Source organism: Pipistrellus kuhlii, unplaced genomic scaffold (genome assembly GCF_014108245.1).
Source record: "Pipistrellus kuhlii isolate mPipKuh1 unplaced genomic scaffold, mPipKuh1.p scaffold_m20_p_4, whole genome shotgun sequence".
In the NCBI taxonomy this organism is placed as follows: domain Eukaryota; kingdom Metazoa; phylum Chordata; class Mammalia; order Chiroptera; family Vespertilionidae; genus Pipistrellus; species Pipistrellus kuhlii.
Genome location: NW_023425540.1, coordinates 80,328,001 through 80,348,681, shown reverse-complemented (window position 1 = coordinate 80,348,681; position 20,681 = coordinate 80,328,001). Strand labels below are relative to the sequence as shown.

The following is a 20,681-nucleotide window of genomic DNA, read 5'->3' as shown; positions in this document are numbered from 1 at the left end:
ATGCATGAATTTGCATCGGGCCTCTAGTCTATATACATCTGTATATCTATATATCTCCCTAATATGCAAGTAGATCGAACGGTGGAACAACTGAACAATAGGTCGTTATGATGTGCGCTGAACACCAGGGGACACATGCAGAACATGGCGGGCGTCAGCAGTAGGCAGCAGAGAGCAGAACATGGCGGGCATTGGCTGCGGTGGGCGTCAGCAGTAGGTGGAGCAGGTGAGTGGGGGCACCAGACCAAGGTTGCTGTCATCGGGGCGAGCCTCTGGTGGTTCCTGAAAATTCCATGGTCCCATCTGGTGCCTGGCACCAGCCCTGATCTCTTGGTGCTGTTAGTGGGTGTGAGTGGTGGCTGTAGCCCTGATCACCCCTCAGGGCTTCTCTACCTCCCCCTGCTCCTGAGGGGCAATCAGGGCCAGCAGTCGCCACTGACACACACTGCTGGCACTTGCACCTGCTGTCGGCGCCGGAGCCACTGCTTGTGCCCTGCGCTGACCCCGATTGCCCCAGCCTGAGGTGGAGTGATTTCCTCAAGGCCACACAATCAGGAAGTGATGGTACAGTGCCCTCGACCGCTGGTGACTGGTGGTTCCTTCTTCAGTACCACCTGCTCCTGGCCCATCTCAATTGGATGCTGCCTGACAAGGATGGGAGAACAGTGCTCTCCCACCAGAGTAGAGGCACCTTGGGGTCGGGAGACAGCAAGCTGGGATGCTTCTGGGATAGAAGGCTCTGGGGCAGGCTTCAGGATGCCTCTGGGGAAGGTTGGAACATGCTAGTGGCTTCCCCAGCTTCCTGTTGTCGGCTTTCTATTCAAAAGAGGGGTGTGAGAAGAGTAAGCCAGAAACTCCCTTTCGGTTTCACAGTCCCTTGGAGCTTTTGCAGCATGTGGATGTTGCAGCATTTTCCCGGTGAGAATCCTAAGTGAACCATCATTGTCCTTTGCTTTGTTCTGGCCCTGGCCTGCCTTCGAGCTCTGGTTGTCACCCCGTTTCCCCTTGGCCCTTTATTCCATTTCTGGAGGTGCTCACACACCGTGTGCAGGGACTGACATGGATCCTGCTGTGTGCTTCTCTCAGGACACCGTTTCCTCCTGTCTCCACATGGGCACATCCTGGCATCTTGGCCTTCCTTAGATGTTACCTGCTTCGAGACGTCTTCTCTGAGCTCCCCAGTGGAAACAACAGTAACACTAACTTCCACTCAGAGCGGCTGCTGGGTACCCATCTCTCTTCCCATGCATGACCTTCCCCGGGTTTCCCCAGGGAGACAGGACCTGCGGTGGTGAGCCAGCCAGGCAGCCTTCATTGATACCTATCTCTGTCACTCCCAGGCTGTGCCACCTTGGGCAGCTTGCTATACCTCTCTGTGCCTCAGTTGCTTCCTTTGCAAAAGGGGACAATAGTACCCACTTCAAAGGGTTGGTGTGAAGATGAAATAATGTGTGGCTGTAACCTTCACGATGACTCTGAAGACGGATTATTGTCCTTGCTGTGAGGTGAGGAAACTGAGTTTCTTCGCCTTGGCACTGTGAATTAACCCCTCTCCTCTGGTCATTTATGTGGCACATAACGCTTTACAATTTTTTGTGATAGCCAGTTACGCACTCATCCGACCTCTTGTACAAGACCCTAAACTTCTTGAGAGCTTCTAGAGGCCTGCTTTGTAACAAGAGTTGAACCAAAAACATCTCTTGGTTTAACTCTTGTTACAAAGCAGGCCTCAGTAATTGTGTTGAATGAATGGATGGCAGGTTGACAGGTCTTTAGGGTCACTAGGTATGGGTGGCTGGATTGGGGCAGATGAATAAAACTGTTGAGGTCTCAACCAGGATGATTGTGCCGCCCAGGCGGCATTGACAGTGTCTAGACATATTTTTGTTGTCATGACTTGTGGGGAGAACGTTAGTGGCATGTAGGGGGTAGAGGCCAGGGGGTGCTACAGACATGTCACCATGCACAGAATAGAGAATTATCAGGCCCCGAATGTCAGTAGTGCCAGCAGTGAGAAACCTTGGGTGAAGGGGACATCTATCTAGTTACAAGGAACATAGTAACGGGAAAAGACATCACATTTAAATGTTTTTTTTAACAGATGCAAATATGTCCTTTCTAGATGATGTATCTCTTCCTGAGTTGATGAAATGGGGTCTTTATGTATTTATTTATTTATTTTTGGACCAGGTACTTACGACAGCCTATGTAAGGTGAAAATTGCACGCAGTCACAATGATCCTGGGTCTTATTCATCTTGTTTTAACAGCTCTATTGAGATATATTTCACGTTCCATATAATTCACTCACTGAGAGTGTACCATTTGGCAGCTTTGCTATAGAGTTGTACATCTGTCACCACAATTTTGGAACATTTCCATCACCCCACTTAATCATCCGTGTGCTCTTTTTTGTTTTTAATTTGTTATTGATTTTTTTTTTTTTCTTTTAGAGAAGAAGGGAGAGGGAGAGAGATAGAAACAAGGAAGAGAGCCGAAACCGGTTTGGCTCAGTGGATAGAGCGTTGGTCTGCGAACTGAAAGGTCCTGGGTTCGATTCTGGTCAAGGGCATGTACCTTGGTTGCGGGCACATCCACAGTAGGGGGTGTGCAGGAGGCAGCTGATGGATGTTTCTAGCTCTCTATCCCTCTCCCTTCCTCTCTGTAAAAAATCAATAAAATATTTAAAAGAAAAAGAAACAAGGATGAGAAACACCAATTGGCTGCCTCCTGTGAGCCCCTACAGGCGATGGAGCCTGCAGCCTGGGCATGTGCCCTGACTCGGAAATGAGTTAGGGACCTTTTGGTACATGAGATGATGCTTAACCAACTGAGCCACACTTGCTGGGACATCTCTGTGTTCTTAAGATCTGGCGGGGTGGGTGCCTGGTGTGGTGACCACAGATGTTGGCTGCATCCAGTTTACAGTTTGCTGAGACTCACTCTGGCCTCTCCTAGATCCCACAGGCACTTCCTGAGTACCACCACGTGCCAGGAGCTGCAGCGAGTGGGAAGCAGAACGTGGTGGGGCAAAACCTGGGCACTCACTGCCCTGCTGGAACTGACAGCGGGGAGAGAGCGAGACACAGAACATGTCATGTGTAAAATAAATGGCACCAGATTGAGTCATATGAGATTGTTAGCGCCCAAAGATTTTGGACCTGTATCTGGGGTTGGCAGACTTTTTATGTAAAGGGCCAAGTGGTAAATACTGTGAGCTTTGCAGGCCAATAGGTAACGTGGAGTGACTGACTGCCCTTGGCATTGGGCAAATAATCTGTTTTACATTTTACATCCCTACTTTGGCGTCTGTACAGAAGCAGGCAGAGGGCTAGGTGTGGCACGTGGGCCGGGGTTGGCCGACCCTTGACCCAAATGGCAATTCATATTGTTTTCCAGGCATATGTATTAATTATACATAATGTATTGTATACTATGTTATCTATTCCTTAACATATATAATATAAAGTATTAAATAAGATAATATTATGTAGACAATATCAACAAATATCTGAAAGACATATTTAATGACAGTATGGCCAGTGCTCTGCAGGAGATGTATGTAGTCCCATGAGATGGTTAAGTGAGGAATTTGACATGTTGTTAAGGGTGTGGGGAGGTGGGGGATGCCTCTGAGGTGAAGTCCTAGGAGAAGGTCTTCTGACAGAGGGACCTGACTGTGCAAAGGCCCTGAGGCGGAGAGTGAGCTGGGGCTGGACTGGAGACTGCAGTGAGGAGTTGGGGCAGAGTACAATGGGATCAGGGTTGCAGTCTGAAGCTATCCTCTTGGCTGTTGTGTGGAGGGTGGACCGGTTTGGGGGCTGGCATAGTTGTCCAGGTAACTCAGATAAATATTGGTCAGGTGTGGAATGGGGCGTGGGGAAAGGGCAGAGGGTGGGGTGGGAACTTGGTGGAGGGGAGCAATGGAGGGGGGGGGGGCGGAAATGAGGAACATGTGTAATAATATGAACAATAAAGATTTATTAAAAAAAAGAAAAATATTTGTCAGATGTGGGACATAGTGAATCACCTATCTTCCAGTGGTGTGTCACTTTTTTCTTATTTCACATTAACGAGAGGGTTTTGTGTTTGGCAAAAACTGTGGCTGTATTGTACTGCAGCAAACCTTGTGCTGCCATTTCCCTGCCTCCCAGTGGTTAGATGAGCATTGTCCAATAGAAACCACTGGCCACACGTGGAGTTTTACTTGTCTAGTCGCCACGTTAAAAAGAGAAGGGTGAAATGAACAACACTGGGGTCCAGGAACCTGAGTTTATATTATTTTTGTTTCTTCCAGCTCTATTGAGATATAATTGACAACATTGTGCCTGCCACATGTTACGTGTAATGATTTGATCCACATATATCTGGTGAAATTATCACCACAGTAAGGTTAGATAACACATCCATCCCCTCACATAGTTATCATTTGTGTGTGTGTGTGTGTGTGTGTGTGTGTGTGTGGTAAGAACATTTAAGATCTACTTTCTCAGCAACTTTCAAATATATAATGAAGTATTATTAATAGTCATCATACTATACATCCCCAGAGATTATTCATCTTTTAACCCTTTGACCAACATCCTCACACACCCCTCCCCCGAGCCACCACCATTCTCTGTTTCCATGAGTTCAGCTTTTCCATTTTATTATTATTATTTTTAAATGTATGTTTTTATTGATTTCAGAGAGGAAAAGAGAGGGGAGGGAGGGAGAAAGGAAGAGAGGGAGAGAGGGGGAGAGAGAGACAGAGAGAGAGAAACATCAATGATGAGAGAGAGTCATTGATCGGCTGCCTCTCCTACACACCCCACACTGGGGACTGAGCCCACAACCCGGGCATGTGCCCTGACCGGGAGTCGAACTGAGGCCTCCTGGTTCACAGGTCGGCACTCACTGGGTGAGGTCAGCTTTTTTAGATGCCACAAATAGGTGAGATCATACAGTATTTGTCTTCCTCTGACTTATGTCACTTAGCATAATGCCCTCAGACTTAATCCATATTGTTGCAAATGACAGGATTTTTCTCTCTCTTATGGCTGAATAATATCCCATCATCTATATGACATTTTCCTTATCCATCCATCCATCAACAGGCAGTTTGTTTTCATGTCTTGGCTATTATGCTGCACTGAACATAGGGGTATAGATGTCTCTTTGAAATAAATGATGATTTCATTTCTTTTGGATACCTTTAGTGTGTGTGTGGTAATTTAAAGACGAAATTCCCATAAGTGTTACTGGGTCAGCACTAATGTTTATTATTTTTATGAATCTCACTGTGTATCTCTAGGTTATCAAACTTCACTTGGGCCACGTTGGTCACCTCAAGGTCTAGTTGGCATAATACCTCTTGTGCAAAGAACGGGACAACTAAGAGTACGTAGCTGTATTTGCTTGTAATTGCATAACAAATACCCAGAGGGATACAGGAGAAACTCACACAGGTCCTTTCCTTGTATGTAGGGAGGGGGTGCATGGGACTGGGCAGAGAGCACCGGGCTCATGGGGGAGAGGGAGGCAGAGCAACACACACACACACACACACACACACACACACACACACACGTTGAAATTTGAGTTGTGTATTGCCTAGAAAAGTATAATTGAAAAATAAATTTGTATTTTCCCTTGTTCCCAGCTCCTGTCTTTCAAAAGCAGTTACTAGGCAGCTGCCCTGCAGGGGGACAGGGATGGGAGCCTGCCCTGGAGAGCAGGTGCTGTGGGCTGAGCTTGGCTCTGGTACGGTGAGGGCAGGTGAGGCCGGGCCGCACAGGGCTGTGGAGCCGGAATGTGTGTCAGCTTGCTGAGGGCACCATCAGCCCTTGTTTCCCTCTGGCTCTGTCTGTATGGGCTGCTGTATGGGCTTCCTGTAGCTGCTGTAACAAATCACCTCAAACTTACGGCCTGAAGCAGCACAGACTTAGTCTCTTCAAGTCTGGGGGTCAGACGTCCAAAACACAGTGCTGGGGTTGCTCCTGGAAATGCTCAGGGAGAACCCACTTCGTTACCTTTTCCAGCCACTAGAGGCAGCCTGCATGGCGTCAACCTCTGCTTTTGTTGTCACAGCTAACTTCTCTGACCCTGACCCTCCAGCCTCCCTTTCTTCCCCGATTCCAGGAGTCACTCCCTCCTGGATAATCCGGGATGATCTCCCATTTCCAGATTCTTAACTGAAGCACCTCTGTAACATCCCTTTTGCCATGTGAGGTAACATCTTTGGGGGACTCTTCTGTCTGCCATGCCTGGCCAGCATAGTTCCTGGCACATAGTGGGGGCTAAAAACATCTTTGTTGGACGAAAGAAAGAATCATTTGGAAATAATTCTTGGCTGGAAATGTGGAAGGGACATAGCCAGAGATGGATTTGGAAGCAATCACAGTAATAGCAGTGGCATATATTGAGCACCTACTGTGTACTCAGGCTCAGGCTTAATTACATGTGTATTTGCATCTTCTCAGTAATATTCCCGCCCCACCTTTCTCCCTCTCTCTCTCTCTCTCTCTCTCTCTCTCTCTCTCTCTCTCTCTCTCTCTCTCTCTCTCTCTCACACACACACACACACACACACACACACACACAGATAATAAAAGAGTAATATGCTAATTAGACCAAACAGCCAAATTCCCTTCCTGATGACCTTCCGGATGAAGCTGGGGCTGCGAAGTCCAAGGCAAGCCACTTTGGCTGTGAGGGCTGAGCCCCTTGCATGAATTTCGTGCATTGTGCCGCTAGTATCTTGTATAATAAAGGGGCAATATGCAAATTAACCCTCAAACCATCACAGCAGAGGCGGGGTTCCCATAACAAGTTGATGTGAGCAATCAGCAGGGACCTGCAAGTGTATGGCACCGGGCCGGGTGGGGATCCTTAGGCTGTGACCCCCTGCCCCGGCGCCAGACCTGGGGACTTCAGGCCACATTCCTGTCCAGCCCTGGCTGCACTCCTCACCTGGTGGGGCTTGGTGGGAGTGGGGCCAGCTAGGTCTGGATCTTGCCCAATGGGGGTCAGGGTCTGGGTCTCTCGCGATGTTGAGGCACACGTGGGTGGGCAGGGATAGACTCTGGGTCCCATGGTGTGCCCCAGACTCTGACAGGACGAATATTTTCAATTACATCTTACTAATTTTCTTTCATCTCTGACATTTCTATTATAGAGAAAGGGCATGTAGCAATATTAAAATATTTCCTCTAATTCCACTTTTAATGTACATGAATTTCATGCACCAGGCTACTAGTGTGTGTGTGTGTGTGTGTGTGTGTGTGTGTGTGTGTATATATATATATATATATATATATATATATATATTACATCTGTCTATCATCTGTTTGATTTGTCTTTTATCTTGTTTCCTCCTGGTGTTCTCTCCTCAGTCTGTCAGCTCCAGGGCAGCCCCTTTGTTCACGGCTGTGTCCTCAGCACTTAGAAATAGCGCTCAGTGAATGCGTAAATGCTGTGAGTTCTGCCTACTGCTGGCACACTCCTGTGGTGGCACATGCCCGACCCCTCCCAAGTCCCTGGAAAGTGACCTGACAGAGGGAGGATTTGGTGAAGCTCCAGAGTCTGATAAGAGGAGAGGAAATGGCTAGAGATGAACTCAGCAAATGGTTGGGGCTGGATGGGGAATGAAGACAAGTGTGTGCCTTGTAGGGGCCTCACAGCACTTGCGGGGAGAGTTCAGGGCAGGTTGGATCAAGCTGCCCTCTGCCGACACCCGGGAAAGGCAGCTGTAATAGGCAGCCGTGGCTGTTTTCTTCCCGGCACCGGAGGTCCGGTTAAGACAGGTGCCTTGGTTTTTGCATGTAACTCCTGTCCCTTTCTTACAAAGGAGATCAGTTCTGCATCCTGGGCTTGAGGGTCCAGTAAGGATTTGGGGCTTTTGCCTGGGCAGGGCCATGCCCTGCCTTTCTGGGCACTGGGGGAAGGTATGGATACTGCTGTGCGCCCCCCCTCCCCAATATTACTGGGCTTTATTCTTAGCTCTGGTGAGTCAGAGGATGAGGGAAGGTCACAGCTCAGTCCAGCAGTTGGGCAGGAGACATCCCTGCCAGCGTGATACTGGCACAGGTGCACGTCTCCCACTGTGCCACCGGCAGCTGCTTGACCTTTCAGGAGATCCCTCTCAGGGACAGAGGTGGGCAAACGAAGGCTCCACGCTGGTTCTGTAAACAGATCAGTGTCCAGCAGCCCAGCGTGACCCCTGACATAATTGTGGCTTTCCAGCTTCCTTTTCTTAGCTTTCCTTGGCTTGTCCCGCTGCCCCCTGCAGGGGATCTGGCACCTGGTCTGATTTTATTTATTTATTTATTTACTTATTTATTTATTTATTTTTAAATATATTTTATTGATTTTGTACAGAGAGGAAGGGAGAGAGATAGAGAGTTAGAAACATCGATGAGAGAGAGTCATCAATCAGCTGCCTCTTGCACACCCCCTACTGGGGATATGCCCGCAACCAATGTATTACATGCCCTTGACCGGAATCGAACCCGGGACCCTTCAGTCCCCAAGCCGACGCTTTATCCATTGAGCCAAACCGGTTTCGGCCCTGGGCTGATTTTAACTGTGACTTTGTAGATGGCCTGTTGCCTGGCCCTGCGCCCCTGCACTGCGCCCCTCCCCGACGGCCCAGTCCTTGGCTGTGCCCTGCAGCTCTCCTTCCTTGGTAGAAGATTTGGATGGGGCTCTGGAGCCAGCCTCTCTGGGTTGCAATGTGGGCTCCACCAGGTCCTGCCTATGTACCTTTCAGCCAGTCTTCTTACCTGTGTTTGCCTGCGTGTCCCTCTCTAAAACGGGATCAAGGCAGTACCTGCCTCCTAGGGGGCACGGGACAGTGCTCCAGCTCGCTGAGACACACTGGCTGGGCTGATTTAGGTTTTGACGTGAGTCTTTAGACGGCAGGGACTATCTGATTTATCTCCATATTCCCACGATTGGACCTTGGCACATGCTCAATAAGTACTCATTGTATGAATGAATGAATGAATGATGCTCAGTAAGTACTACTCACTGTATGAATGAATGAATGAATGAATGAAAGAAAGAAAACCGGTGGTTGGCCAGGAACTCAAACTGGAACTTTGGGTTCTCTCATTTAAAAAAAAAAAAAATATTTTATTGATTTTTTACAGAGAGGAAGGCAGAGAGATAGAGAGCTAGAAACGTCGATGAGAGAGAAACATTGACCAGCTTCCTCTTGCACATCCCCTACTGGGGATGTGCCCGAAACCAAGGTACACGCCCTTGACCAGAATCGAACCTGGGACCTTTCAGTCCACAGACCGACGCTCTATCCACTGAGCCAAACCGGTTTCACCTGGGTTCTCTCATTGGACCCTCCTGATAATACTACAGTAGGTGGGTCCTAGAATCAGTCTCATTTCACAGAGGAAAAACCCCCAGGCCTAGTGAGGCCATTGTGTTGGGGCAGTGGGGCAGTTTTGCCTCTAGGGGACATTGGCAGTGTCTGGAGACATTTTTGATTGTGACAACTGGCTGTGTATGCCGCTTGCAGTTTATGTGACCTTATTTCTATAAAATGGGTTTAATATTACCACCTGACTCGCTGAGTTGTTTGGGAGGATTAAACTTGATGTGAGGTCCTGACATCTATTGGGTAGAGGTTAGGGACGCCCTCAACATTTTATAAGGCACAGGACAGCCCCTCAAGACAATATTCGGCTCCAAATGTCAGTAGTGCTGAGGTTGAGAAACCCTGCTCTCTGACACATACTGACCCAGACCTTGAATGTTGTGTTCTGAAGCATCGCTGTGTATTGCTCACTTTGGGTAGGTGGGTAGGAGGCATTGTAGACTGTTTCCGTGTCTGAGTGTGAACATTTTTCTCCATTCCTAAGGCCTGAGCATGTTTAGTTGATGTCCTGCCTCAGAGAATGTTGCCTTGTAAGATGCCTCAGGCTGACCGGTGAGGCCATGGGCTTGGCAAAGTCTGTAGAGTTCTGCCACCTGGCGGAGAGGTGGTGGAGCCCAGGCGTTAAGAGCTCAGTGTCATGAGTAGAAGATATTTGCTGATATGTCTGATAAGGGGTTACTATTCAAAGTTTATAAAGAATTTATACAACTAAACACACACACACTGAAAAACAAAAAACAATCCAATAAAAAAGCGGGCAAAAGACCTGAATAGACATTTCTTCAAAGAGAACATGTAGATGGCCAATACACATATGAAAAGATACTCCACATTACTAATCATCAGAGAAATGCAAATTAAAACCACAAAAGTATCACCTCACACCTGTCCGAGTGGCTGTCTACACTAATAAAAAAAAATCAAGAACGGTGGAACGACCAGTCGCTATGATGCGCACTGATCACCAGGGGGCAGATGCTCAACATAGGATCTTCCCCCTGGTGGTCAGCCAGAAGCCTGGCTCACAACTGGCGAGCACAGCATTGGTAAGGAGCAGTTGGTCCTGGACTGTGAGAGCCCCGGACTGCGAGAGGGATGTCTAACTGCTGGCAGGCGGACATGCCCTGAGGGGCCCTGGGCTGTGAGAGGTGAAGGCTGGGCTGAGGGACTCCCACCCCACTGGACAAATCTCAAGCACTGGGCCTCTAGTCATTAATAAGTCAACAAACACCACAGCAAGTGTTGGCGGGTATGTGGAGAAAAGGGTACCGTTGTACGCTGTAAGTGGGGACATTGGGAGGAGCACTTTGAGAAGTGTATGATTGACCGCTCTGCTGGATACTGGAAACTAATGCAAAATAATACTGAACATAAACTGTAATAAAAAAATTACTACAGGAGGATGACTACCAAAAAAAGTATAAAGGTTCATATTCTTAATTTGATAAAGTATAACTAATTAAATCTAAAAAAATAAAAGAGCTCGATGTCAGACTCTCCGTGGGTTCAAATCCCAGCTGTGCCTCTTCCTGGCTCTGTGAGCCTGAGCTATCGATAGTTCTTAACCTCTCTGGGCCTCAGAGCCCTCCCCTGAATAGGCGGAGTTCTAAGAGTCTTAAATGGCCTGGCAAGTACTGCTATGATAAGTGCCCAATAAATATGTGCTTTCTCTTTGTTCCCAGCTCAGCACTAAGAAATTTCTGCCTCTTAAATTCCTGCTGATGCTGTTTGTTTATTTAAAGTGTGAACTCGTTGTATTATTATTTTAGGAGGAATACATGCTGACTAAAAAATTCAAACAGTACAAAAGATAATAAAACAAAAACTAATAGTTGCTTCCTTTTACCAACTTCAGCCCTACCCCCTGGAGATAATCACAGTTAGCTCTTGTTTTTCTTGCCTCCTTCTAAGAAAATTTCCCTGCCTACACCAGCATCTGAATACCCTCTAATGCTTATTTTAAATGGGAACCATAGTACATGTACCAGATTTTAAAAATGGAACTAAAAAAATAAGAAAACACCACCACCACCAACACAAAAGCATGGAATTAGTGCTTTTTCTATGTAAATAGAGGCATCTACACTTGGATTCAACTTCCTGGCTGTGTATGCTGCTTCCAGGCTAGTGACTGGGCCTCGGTATTTGTATCTGTAAGATGGGTTTAATTATAGTGCCAGTCTCCCAGAGTAGTTTGGGAAGCTTAAATGTGATGTAAAGCACTTAGGTCAGGCCTGGCATTGTGCTACTAAGAACCTTAATCCACCCTCATTTGTTTCTTTCCATCAGTGGAAGAAGGTGGCACATGTTTCTTCATTTCCTTCAGGTCTTTGCTCAAATGTCATCTTGACCCAGAGGCTTTTTCTGTCCACCTGACACAAAAATAGCAACCACTTCCCCCATGATTCTCTGCCTCCTTTATTCTTTTCCTGGGCGCTTGTTGCCATGAAATACACATAGAGCTTACCTGTGTAGTATCTGCCTCTGATGATAGAATGAAACTCTGTGAGAGTGGGAACTTTATTTACCTTTATGTGGTATTGGCACATAGTAGTTGTCCACTGAGGACTACAATAGAAACCCGACTATTGCAAGTTATTGAGGTGATTGAAGTGGAAAATGGATGTTCAAACCCCAGTGGAATGCCTGGTGCATAGTAGGTCTTTGTTTCTATTGTAGATAGCATAGGAGCAACTCTGTTTCCCAGACATTGGTGACACTGAGCAGCAATTCACACTCTTAATCATGTCCTCTGCCTGTTGTCCACCTGTCCTCTCTGCAGCATCCCCTCCTGTGCTGGCTGGGTTCTGATCAGGGCTGCTTCCCTTGTCTCCCCGCAGGCCCTGAGCACATGTCCCTCTGGGAGCTGTGTTGGTCAGGCTGGAGCAGCCGGGGTGGGGCAAGTACTGCAGGGGCCCTGACTGAAGCATGACTGGGCTGAGAGAGCCGGTCAGCATCAGGGTTAGTTGGCATGAGGCCACGTCTTGGGCCTGCCCAGGGCCACTTCTTGCCTATATCTGGCATGATTCTGGTGGCTTCTGGATCTGATCCCGCTGAGAGGAGCGATGGTGCCCTGGGATGCCTTAGAATGCTTAGGGTGCACCAGTGTCACACTGAGGAAGCATGGTAGGCAGAATAATGGCCCCTCCAAAGATGCCCACGACATAATCCCGGGAATCTGTGACTACATTAGGTTTCATGGCAAAGGGAGTGAAGACCGCAGATGGAATTGAGTTTGCTCATTGGCTGACCTTGCAATGAGAGATTATCCCGGATTATCTGTCTGGGCCCAAGCTCATCACAATGGTTCATGTACGCAGGAGGCAGGAGAGTGAACCAGTGAGATGGCCGCATGAGAAGATGGCTGTTACCGATGGCTTTGAAGGTGGAGGATGGGGCCATGAGCCCAGGCATGTGGGTGACCTCAGGAGGCTGGAAAAGGCAAAGAAATGGGGCCTCCCTTAGAGTCTCCAGAAGGAACACAGCCCTACCTGCTCACACCTTGATCTTGGTCCACTGAGACCCATTTCAGATTTCTTACCTCTGGAAGGGTATGATGAAATTGTGTTGTTTTAAGATGCTAAATTTTTTGTTTTTGTTTTTTTAATATATATTTTATTGATTTTTTACAGAGAGGAAGGGAGAGGGATAGAGAGCTAGAAACACCAATGAGAGAGAAACATTGATCAGCTGCCTCCTGCACATCCCCTACTGGGAATGTGCCCTCAACTAAGGTACATGCCCTTTACCGTAATCGAACCTGGGACCCTTCAGTTCTCAGGTTGACATTCTATCCACTGAGCCAAACTAGTTAGGGCATGATGCTAAGTTTATGGTAGTTTGTAGCAGCAGCTATAAGTTACTGGTTCTGAACATCATTGTGGTGATTTGAGGACTCAAATCTTCCTGTTGGCCCAGATTCCCCATGAGCAGGAGCAGGTGCTCCTGGAAGGCCTGTTAAAATGTATGCATTGCCCATCACCAGGAGCCAGCATGGAGATTTGGGGACGCCATCAGCTTCCCAGGTTTGAGCCCCAGCCTCATCACTTACTACTTGGGTGATCTTAGGCAAGTTATTTGACTTCTCTTTTCTCAATTTCTTGGGGATCAAAACAGCCTTCCTTGCCCTAACTGGGTGGCTCAGTTGGTTAGAGTGTTACTCCATACACTGAAAGGCTTGGGGTTTGATTCCTGGTCAAGACACATATGTAGGTACCATCCTGTGTTGGGGCGCATTTGGGAGGCAACCAGTCAATGCTTCTCTGTCACATTGTAGGGAGCGGCTATAGGGTTAAGCCTCAGACTGACCAGTTGGCAAATCCACAAACAAGTCCCAGCTTAGAGGGCACAGCCCTCTTAGCAAAGTTAAGCTTGACTTTATGACACTCCCTAGATCCTTCCTGGGTAACTAATGGGCTGTTGGAGATGCAGCAAATGCTGCCAAAACAAGTGAAACTCACAAGAACATTGTAACTACGGTGACCACTCCTTTGTTTCCCTCTGACTATAAAATAAAGCCTCAGCTTGCCTTCAGGATCTTTTCTCTGTGGCCTCAGCTAGGCACAGGAAATCTACCTAGACCCAGCTTATTCTCTTTGTCTTTTCTTCATCCTTCAACGTCCTCTCGCAGGCTTACTGAACCCTTGGCTGTGCTGGCACGGCACATCACATCAATGTTTTAATTTCTCCCTTTCTAAAATTAATAAAAAATATTCTTCATGAAGATTAAAAAAACCAAAAACCTCCTTCTAGGTGATCATGAAGATTAAGTGAGTTATTCACATAAAATGCAAGAAACAGTGCTTGGTACATTGTGCTCAGTTAAAGCTAGCTGGTATTATTTTCAGTAATAATATAAGATCATATTAAGACAATAATGCTATAAACCTCTTCTATTTTTATTACTGACAGAATTAAGATTACTGTTAATAGCTCTTTATAGAGCATGACTATAGACACTGAGCTGAGCCCTTGTGTATGTAATTTTATTTATTCTTTAGAATAGCTTTTGGAGATAGGTATTCTTAGCCTTAGTCATAGACATAGTCATAGATGAGGCTCAGAGAGACTGAGTAACTTGTCTAAGTTCACTCAGTGGATAAATAGAGAAGAATGCTGGACCTACAAGAAAAGGGATAAGGGGATAAACACAGCTGATCAGCATTTGTATTACTAGGATACTTCGTATTGTAAGAGCAAATTCATTTTCAACTTGTGTGAACCAATAAAGTGAATTTATTGGGAATTCCAGTGGGAGGGTGGGCTGCAGGTGAAGCTTGATCCATCTGCCCACCATTTCACTAAGCACCAGTTTTTTTTCATCTCCATCTTTTATAATGTCAGCCTCATTCTCACACTGGCCATGGGGCTGGGGGGCTCCCTTCCTTTCCCCTCCCAGCACTCACCTGAGGATATTTTCCATTGCTTTTAGAAAGAGTGGAAGGGAGGGCTGGGGGTGGGGCAAAAATAGAAACATCCATATGATAGAGACACATCGATTGGTTGGCAGAGGCCAGGAAATCAAGCCTGCAACTGAGGTACATGCCCTTGACGGAATTGAACCCAAGACCCTTCAGTCCACAGGCCAATGCTCCATCCACTGAGCCAAACCTGCTGGGGCTCAAATGCCTGTTTTTGAACTAATCACCAGCAAGTAAGTAAAGGACTCTGCTGATCGGCTGATGCTAATGAGGGCCTGAGTGTGTGGCTGAGAATAGAGGGTTTGTTTATGAATGAGAGCCAGGGGCTGTTGCCAGACAAGGAGAAATGTGCATGGAGTTGGGGTGGGGGTGACATGGATCCACTGCAGCATGGCCTTGGAGAAAGATGTCTTATTTCCTGGTGCCTCAGTTTCCTCATCTGTGGGGCTAAAAGCAGTGTCTCTTCTTGTGAGAACTGAGGAGCGTCCTAGGCGTGGGAGACTTGGAGCAGTGCTCAGAACATGCTGGTTGTCATTATTCCGCCCAGAGAGAAGGGTGTGAGAGGAAATGCGATAGAAATTTTCTGAACTTCCAAAGCTTGTGGGCCAAGCTGATGTGGACTTGTTCCCCAGATCCTGAATGTCAGGGCTGGTTGGGGGATGGGGGGGGGGGTGTCGTTGTAGACGGTGACTGTGGTGTCCTGTGAAGAGAAGGCTCTGTCAGGGGAGTCTGGGGGTGCACTTTCTATTGACAAGCCCTGAGCCAGGCCCCCCGGAGTGCAGTGCCTGGGCCAACACTGGGGACTGTTTCCTGGACTCACATTTTCTGGGCTGAATTTCATTTCCTGGCGGCTGAGGGAGGACAGAATCAGAGCAGAAGTTCCATCAGCCTGGGGTTTGGGGTAGAAAGTGGATAGCAGACCCTTCCTTAAGCCTTATAGTAAGGTCTTCAGCCTTTGCTTCCCTTCCCCCCTCTTCCCCCGCCCCGTCCCCGGAAGCACCGAACAGAGGGGGCCACACTGCTTGTCTCCGGGAGTTTGGACAGTGGAGACATCCAGGTCCGAGCCAGCGAGGGACACGCAGAAGGTCCCCAGCACTCTTATCTTTGCTGCTGTGACAGTTGTGGTCAGGGCGCCGTTGGCTGGGTAGGAGCAGCGACAGGCCTTGTGGGGGCTGGGGGTGGGACAGCCTGCGCTGGCTGCCTTCTGCAGCAGTGAAAGTTCACGTTCACAATCTGTTTCCCCTTTTCATGCTCCCCCTTCCTTTCTGGCTCCATCTCCGCCCTCTGGGTCAAGGGTGGGCATCCGGCTTTGAACAGGAAGCTGCCCTCTGAAGAGTAACCGCCTTCCTTTGCTAAGCATTTCTCTGATTCCCTCCTTCCTTAGATCCCCCGATTTCCTCTTGCTCACTTTTTTTTTTTTTTAAGGACATATACTATAATGTTTTTATTTTATTTTTTAGTTTTATTTTTTTAATATATTTTAAAAAATTTTTTTGCCCCCTCCCTCCCTCCCACCCATCCCCTCCCTCCCCAGAGTTTTATGTCTATTGGTTGTACTTATATGCATGTATAAAAGTCCTTCGGTTGATCTATTATCTCCCCCAGATCTTCCTCCCCTCCCCGCTGTAATTTGACAGTCTGCTTGTTGATTTATTGTCTCTATATCTATATTTTGGTTCATCAGTTTATAATGTTCTTTATTATCCACATATGAGTGAGGTCATGTGGTGTTTCTCTTTCATTGATTGGCTTATTTCACTCAGCATGATGTTCTCCAATTCCATCCAGGTTGCTGCAAATGATGAGAATTCCTTCTTTTTTATGGCAGCATAGTATTCCATTGTGTAGATGTACCATAGTTTTTGGATCCAATCATCTGCTGACGGACACCTAGGCTGTTTCCAAATTCTGGCTATTGTAGATTGTGCTGCTGTGAACGTAGGGGTGCATATATCCTTTCTGATTGGTGTTTCTAGTTTCTTGGGATATATTCCTAGAAGTGGGATTACTGGGTCAAATGCGAGTTCCATTTTCAGTTTTTTGCCTCTTGCTCACTTCTTAACTTCAGCTCTTCTTTGTCCTTTAAGCTTGCTGACTGGGCAATGCTTTGGGGAGTAGTGGTGACTGTTACTAATTATTAGTATCTGCTACTTATAGTTAAGTGACCTGCCCAGGTTCACTAAGGTCAGGGCCTAAATTTTAATCCCTATTCACTTGACCAGAAAGCCAGGGATCAGTGCTAGGTTGTGCTTGGATGGATCGTTATGTTTTAAAAAGTAAAGTAGGAAGTAATGCCTGGAGGTGGGGCATGGCCTGGCCACTTGTTTACTTAATAACCCTGGGGCCTGCTGGGTAGCAGGATAGTAGTCACAGATAATTACAGGGACCTGAGGTCCCTCTTCCTTCCTCTCTGTCTAAAAATCAGTAAAATGTATATATATTTTTAAAGATAAGTACAAAGAGAGAGAGAGATGGATGGATGTGTGGGTGTTTGTGTGATGGGTAGATGAATAAATGGATGGATGGATGTGGTGGTGTGTGGCTGAGAGGTGGAATGGTAGGTAGATGGGTGGATGGATAGACAGGTAGACGGATGGATAAGTTGGTACATGGATAGTTGGGTAGATGTATGGATGGATAGACTAGTGGGTAGATTGATGGATGGATGGATGGATGGATGGATGGGTGGGTTTACAAATGAGTGGGTAGATATATCAACAATTGCATACATGGATATATAAATGGGTAATATAACTTTAGCTGCAGTGGGGAGGCCCTAGTGGGGCCAGGATGGGCTGGAAATAGGTAATGGTTAGGAAGATAATTGAAATAGTTCAGACAAGGAATAATTAAGGCAAGAATTAGGCTACTGAAATGTCTCACACATGAACCGAGCTTGTATACATAACTGTATATAGTAGGTCCCAGCAGTATTTCCTTATTAAAAGGGCAAATTCCTGTGGAATGAGCTTTTCCTGGCAATTGCTCAGAAACTGTTCTGTATAAAATAACCACAAACACTGAATCCTTTTTTTTCACCATCATCTTAAGAATTACAAGTGGTGTGAAACCAGTTAAAATAAAACCAGTCTTTGATTTAAGTCACTCATATGATCAAATTTCAAATGCCCAAGTTCATAAAGGCATGACCGTTGTCCTAAGGATTTCTTTGTGTTAAGAAGTTGCCTAGCTAAATACCTTTGTGTGTGCTAATCACTTAAAGTTTACATTTCATTGATTGCTTGTTTTTGGTTCTGGAAAAAACAAACAAACCATTTATATCATAGTATCATTTATCAATTATATATCTGAAGAACCAGTTTAGGTACTTGTTTAAATATTTAGATCTCTCTTTTTTAAGTCAGATTCTTTATCTTTACCATTTTAAAGTGTATGCTTCAGTTGTGTTACATATACTCACCTTGTTGGACATAACTAGGTCTCTTTATTGAAACACTTGGAACATAAATATTTTTATCACTTTCTCTTCACATTCGTTGATGTGCCTTTAAAATTTGGACAGAGCTGTGAGGTTTCAGGTTCCTTGGAGTTCCTTGGTGATCTTACTGTGGGAGGCTGGAATCAGATATCTGGAGAGAACATCGTGCAGTGGTAGACAGAGGGACCGAGGAGGAATGTGGGCTGCATGGAGACTGTGGCCACTTGGAACACATGGGCCCTATCCCAAGACTGGCTACTCCCCAGCTCTTGCTGGTGGTTCTGAAGCAGAAATATGGGCTCAGGGCTGCCATATTTTCTGATTTTTTTTTTTTTAAGAGTAGCCAGAAATCTCAATTTTTGTATGAAGTTTTCTGATTTGAAACATTGGCAGTTAACCTAAATTATAAAAAATATGCTTAAAACAACAATAAGAATAAACCATCTGTGGCTCAAATTGGCCTGAAGGCCACCTGTTTCAGACCTCTTAAGTTTATCTGATGTAATTAAAGTAGGGATAGAAAATTGAGACCCCCAAATAAGGTAATAACTTTTCCGGGGTTGTGTAACTGGTCAGTGGTCAGATGAGGATTTGAACTAAATTGATTATTACTGAAGACTGACAGTGGATTGATCTTTATTCTTGGGCAGATATACTTGATCTATATATGAATATATCTATCTGGTATGTCTCTTTAATAACATATAGGTGGTTTCTTGAAAAAAATGAAAGTATTTACAACAAACTTGTTATCAAGGATGGCTAGCTTAGTCATTAAATGCAGGGACCCAGAACTAAATTGCGTGAGTTTAAATTTCACCACAGATCTTTCCAGCTGTGTGATATTATTAATAGACAGTTTTCCTATCTGAAAAAGGAGAGATAAAGTACTTACAGAATTAAAGGGGATAGTACATATGATGTAACTTAAAATAGGGCCTCGCACAATTTAGGTGATTTCAGTGATGATGATGATGATAGTGCTGATGAAAGTGATTGTGATAGTAATGATGATAATGATAGTAATGATGGTGAAGAAAATGATAACAGTGAGGGTGAGGAAGATTAGAAAGTCCTCAATTCACAATAGTAAAGTAGGAATGATTCATGTGACTAACGGACTCCTCTGTTTACAGGGAAATACCCCTGGAAGATTCCTTTAAATGAATGTCTCCATCTTTGTACACCAATGGAAATTGCCAAAGTTCCTAGGAACTTGTGCAATGAGGCATACCTTTATTCCTGATCCCTTTTTTCATAGTCTTTCTGGCTACCGAACTCTCCAGGCTGCATATTCTGCCTGAGAGGGCTTTAGGAGCAGGGGTCTTGTTTGTTTTTCTTGAACCCATTACAGCTGTTTTTTTTTTTTTTTTTTTTTAAAGTACTTTTATTGATTTTTAGAGAGAGAGAGGAAGGAAAGAGGGAGGGAGAGATAGAGAGAGGAAGAAGGAGAGAGAAACATTGATGTGAGAGAGAAATAAAATATCGATCAGGTGCCTCCTGCACACTCCACTACTGGGCATTGAGACTGCAACCTGGGTGTGTGTCCTGACTGGGAATCAAACCAGCAACCTTTCAGTACACAGGACAACACCCAACCAACCGAGCCATCCTGAGCCAGGGTGACAACTAGTTTTGAATTACACACCAGCCCCCATGACTCGTTGGCACATCCCATGGACCTGTGCTTGTGTGTGTTTCTACAGGACTGGAACATCACGTGGCACACCAGCAACCCCGACTTCACCAAGTGCTTTCAGAACACCGTCCTTGTGTGGGTGCCTTGTTTTTACCTCTGGGCCACCTTCCCCTTCTACTTCCTCTATCTTTCCCACCATGACCGGGGCTACATTCAGATGACACATCTCAACAAAACCAAAACTGTAAGTCATCATGGGGAAAGAAGGGTATTCCTGGGTGGGGAGTAGTAATTGGTGAAAACTAATATGTTTCTTCTACTTCATTGGCCCTGAGTTCCTTTTTCTCGAAGACAGAACAATGATGTGGTAGGTAAGGCTGGGGCCCTGCATTCAGACATGGGTTCACTTATCATCTCTGTCCCTTACTAGCTGTAGGACCTTGAGCACATTTCTTAATCTCCCTGAGGCTGCGCCACTGGGCCCCACAGAACACCTGCGATATTAGGCAACTCTACCAGGACTGGGAGATAAAGAAGATCTACCTAACGCATAGAAACAAACACAGATAGGCAAACAGTATGGTGAGACAAAGAAACATGCCCCAACAGAAAGAACAGGAGAAATCTTCAGAAAAAAAGAAGTAAATGGAATTTGAAGGCAAGCAATCGGATACAGAGTTTAAAACAATAGTTATGTGGTTGCTCAAGGAACTTAATGAGAACCTCGGCAGCATTAAAAAGGACATAGAAACCATAAAAAAGAACCCGTCAGAAATGAAGAATACAATAATTGAAGTGAAGGATACACTAG

General features: G+C 46.0%; 1 protein-coding gene across 2 annotated transcripts in view; it reads left to right on the top strand.

Annotated features, from left to right (window-relative positions):
• ABCC1 (ATP binding cassette subfamily C member 1) overlaps positions 1–20,681 on the top strand; it is a 138,913-nt gene that overhangs the window by 17,695 nt on the left and 100,537 nt on the right. For both annotated transcript variants that reach the window (XM_036411290.2, XM_045571266.1), the window contains exon 2: positions 19,938–20,114. In XM_036411290.2, the coding sequence (XP_036267183.1) occupies positions 19,938–20,114 (177 nt within the window). The remainder of the gene's footprint in view (positions 1–19,937; positions 20,115–20,681) is intronic.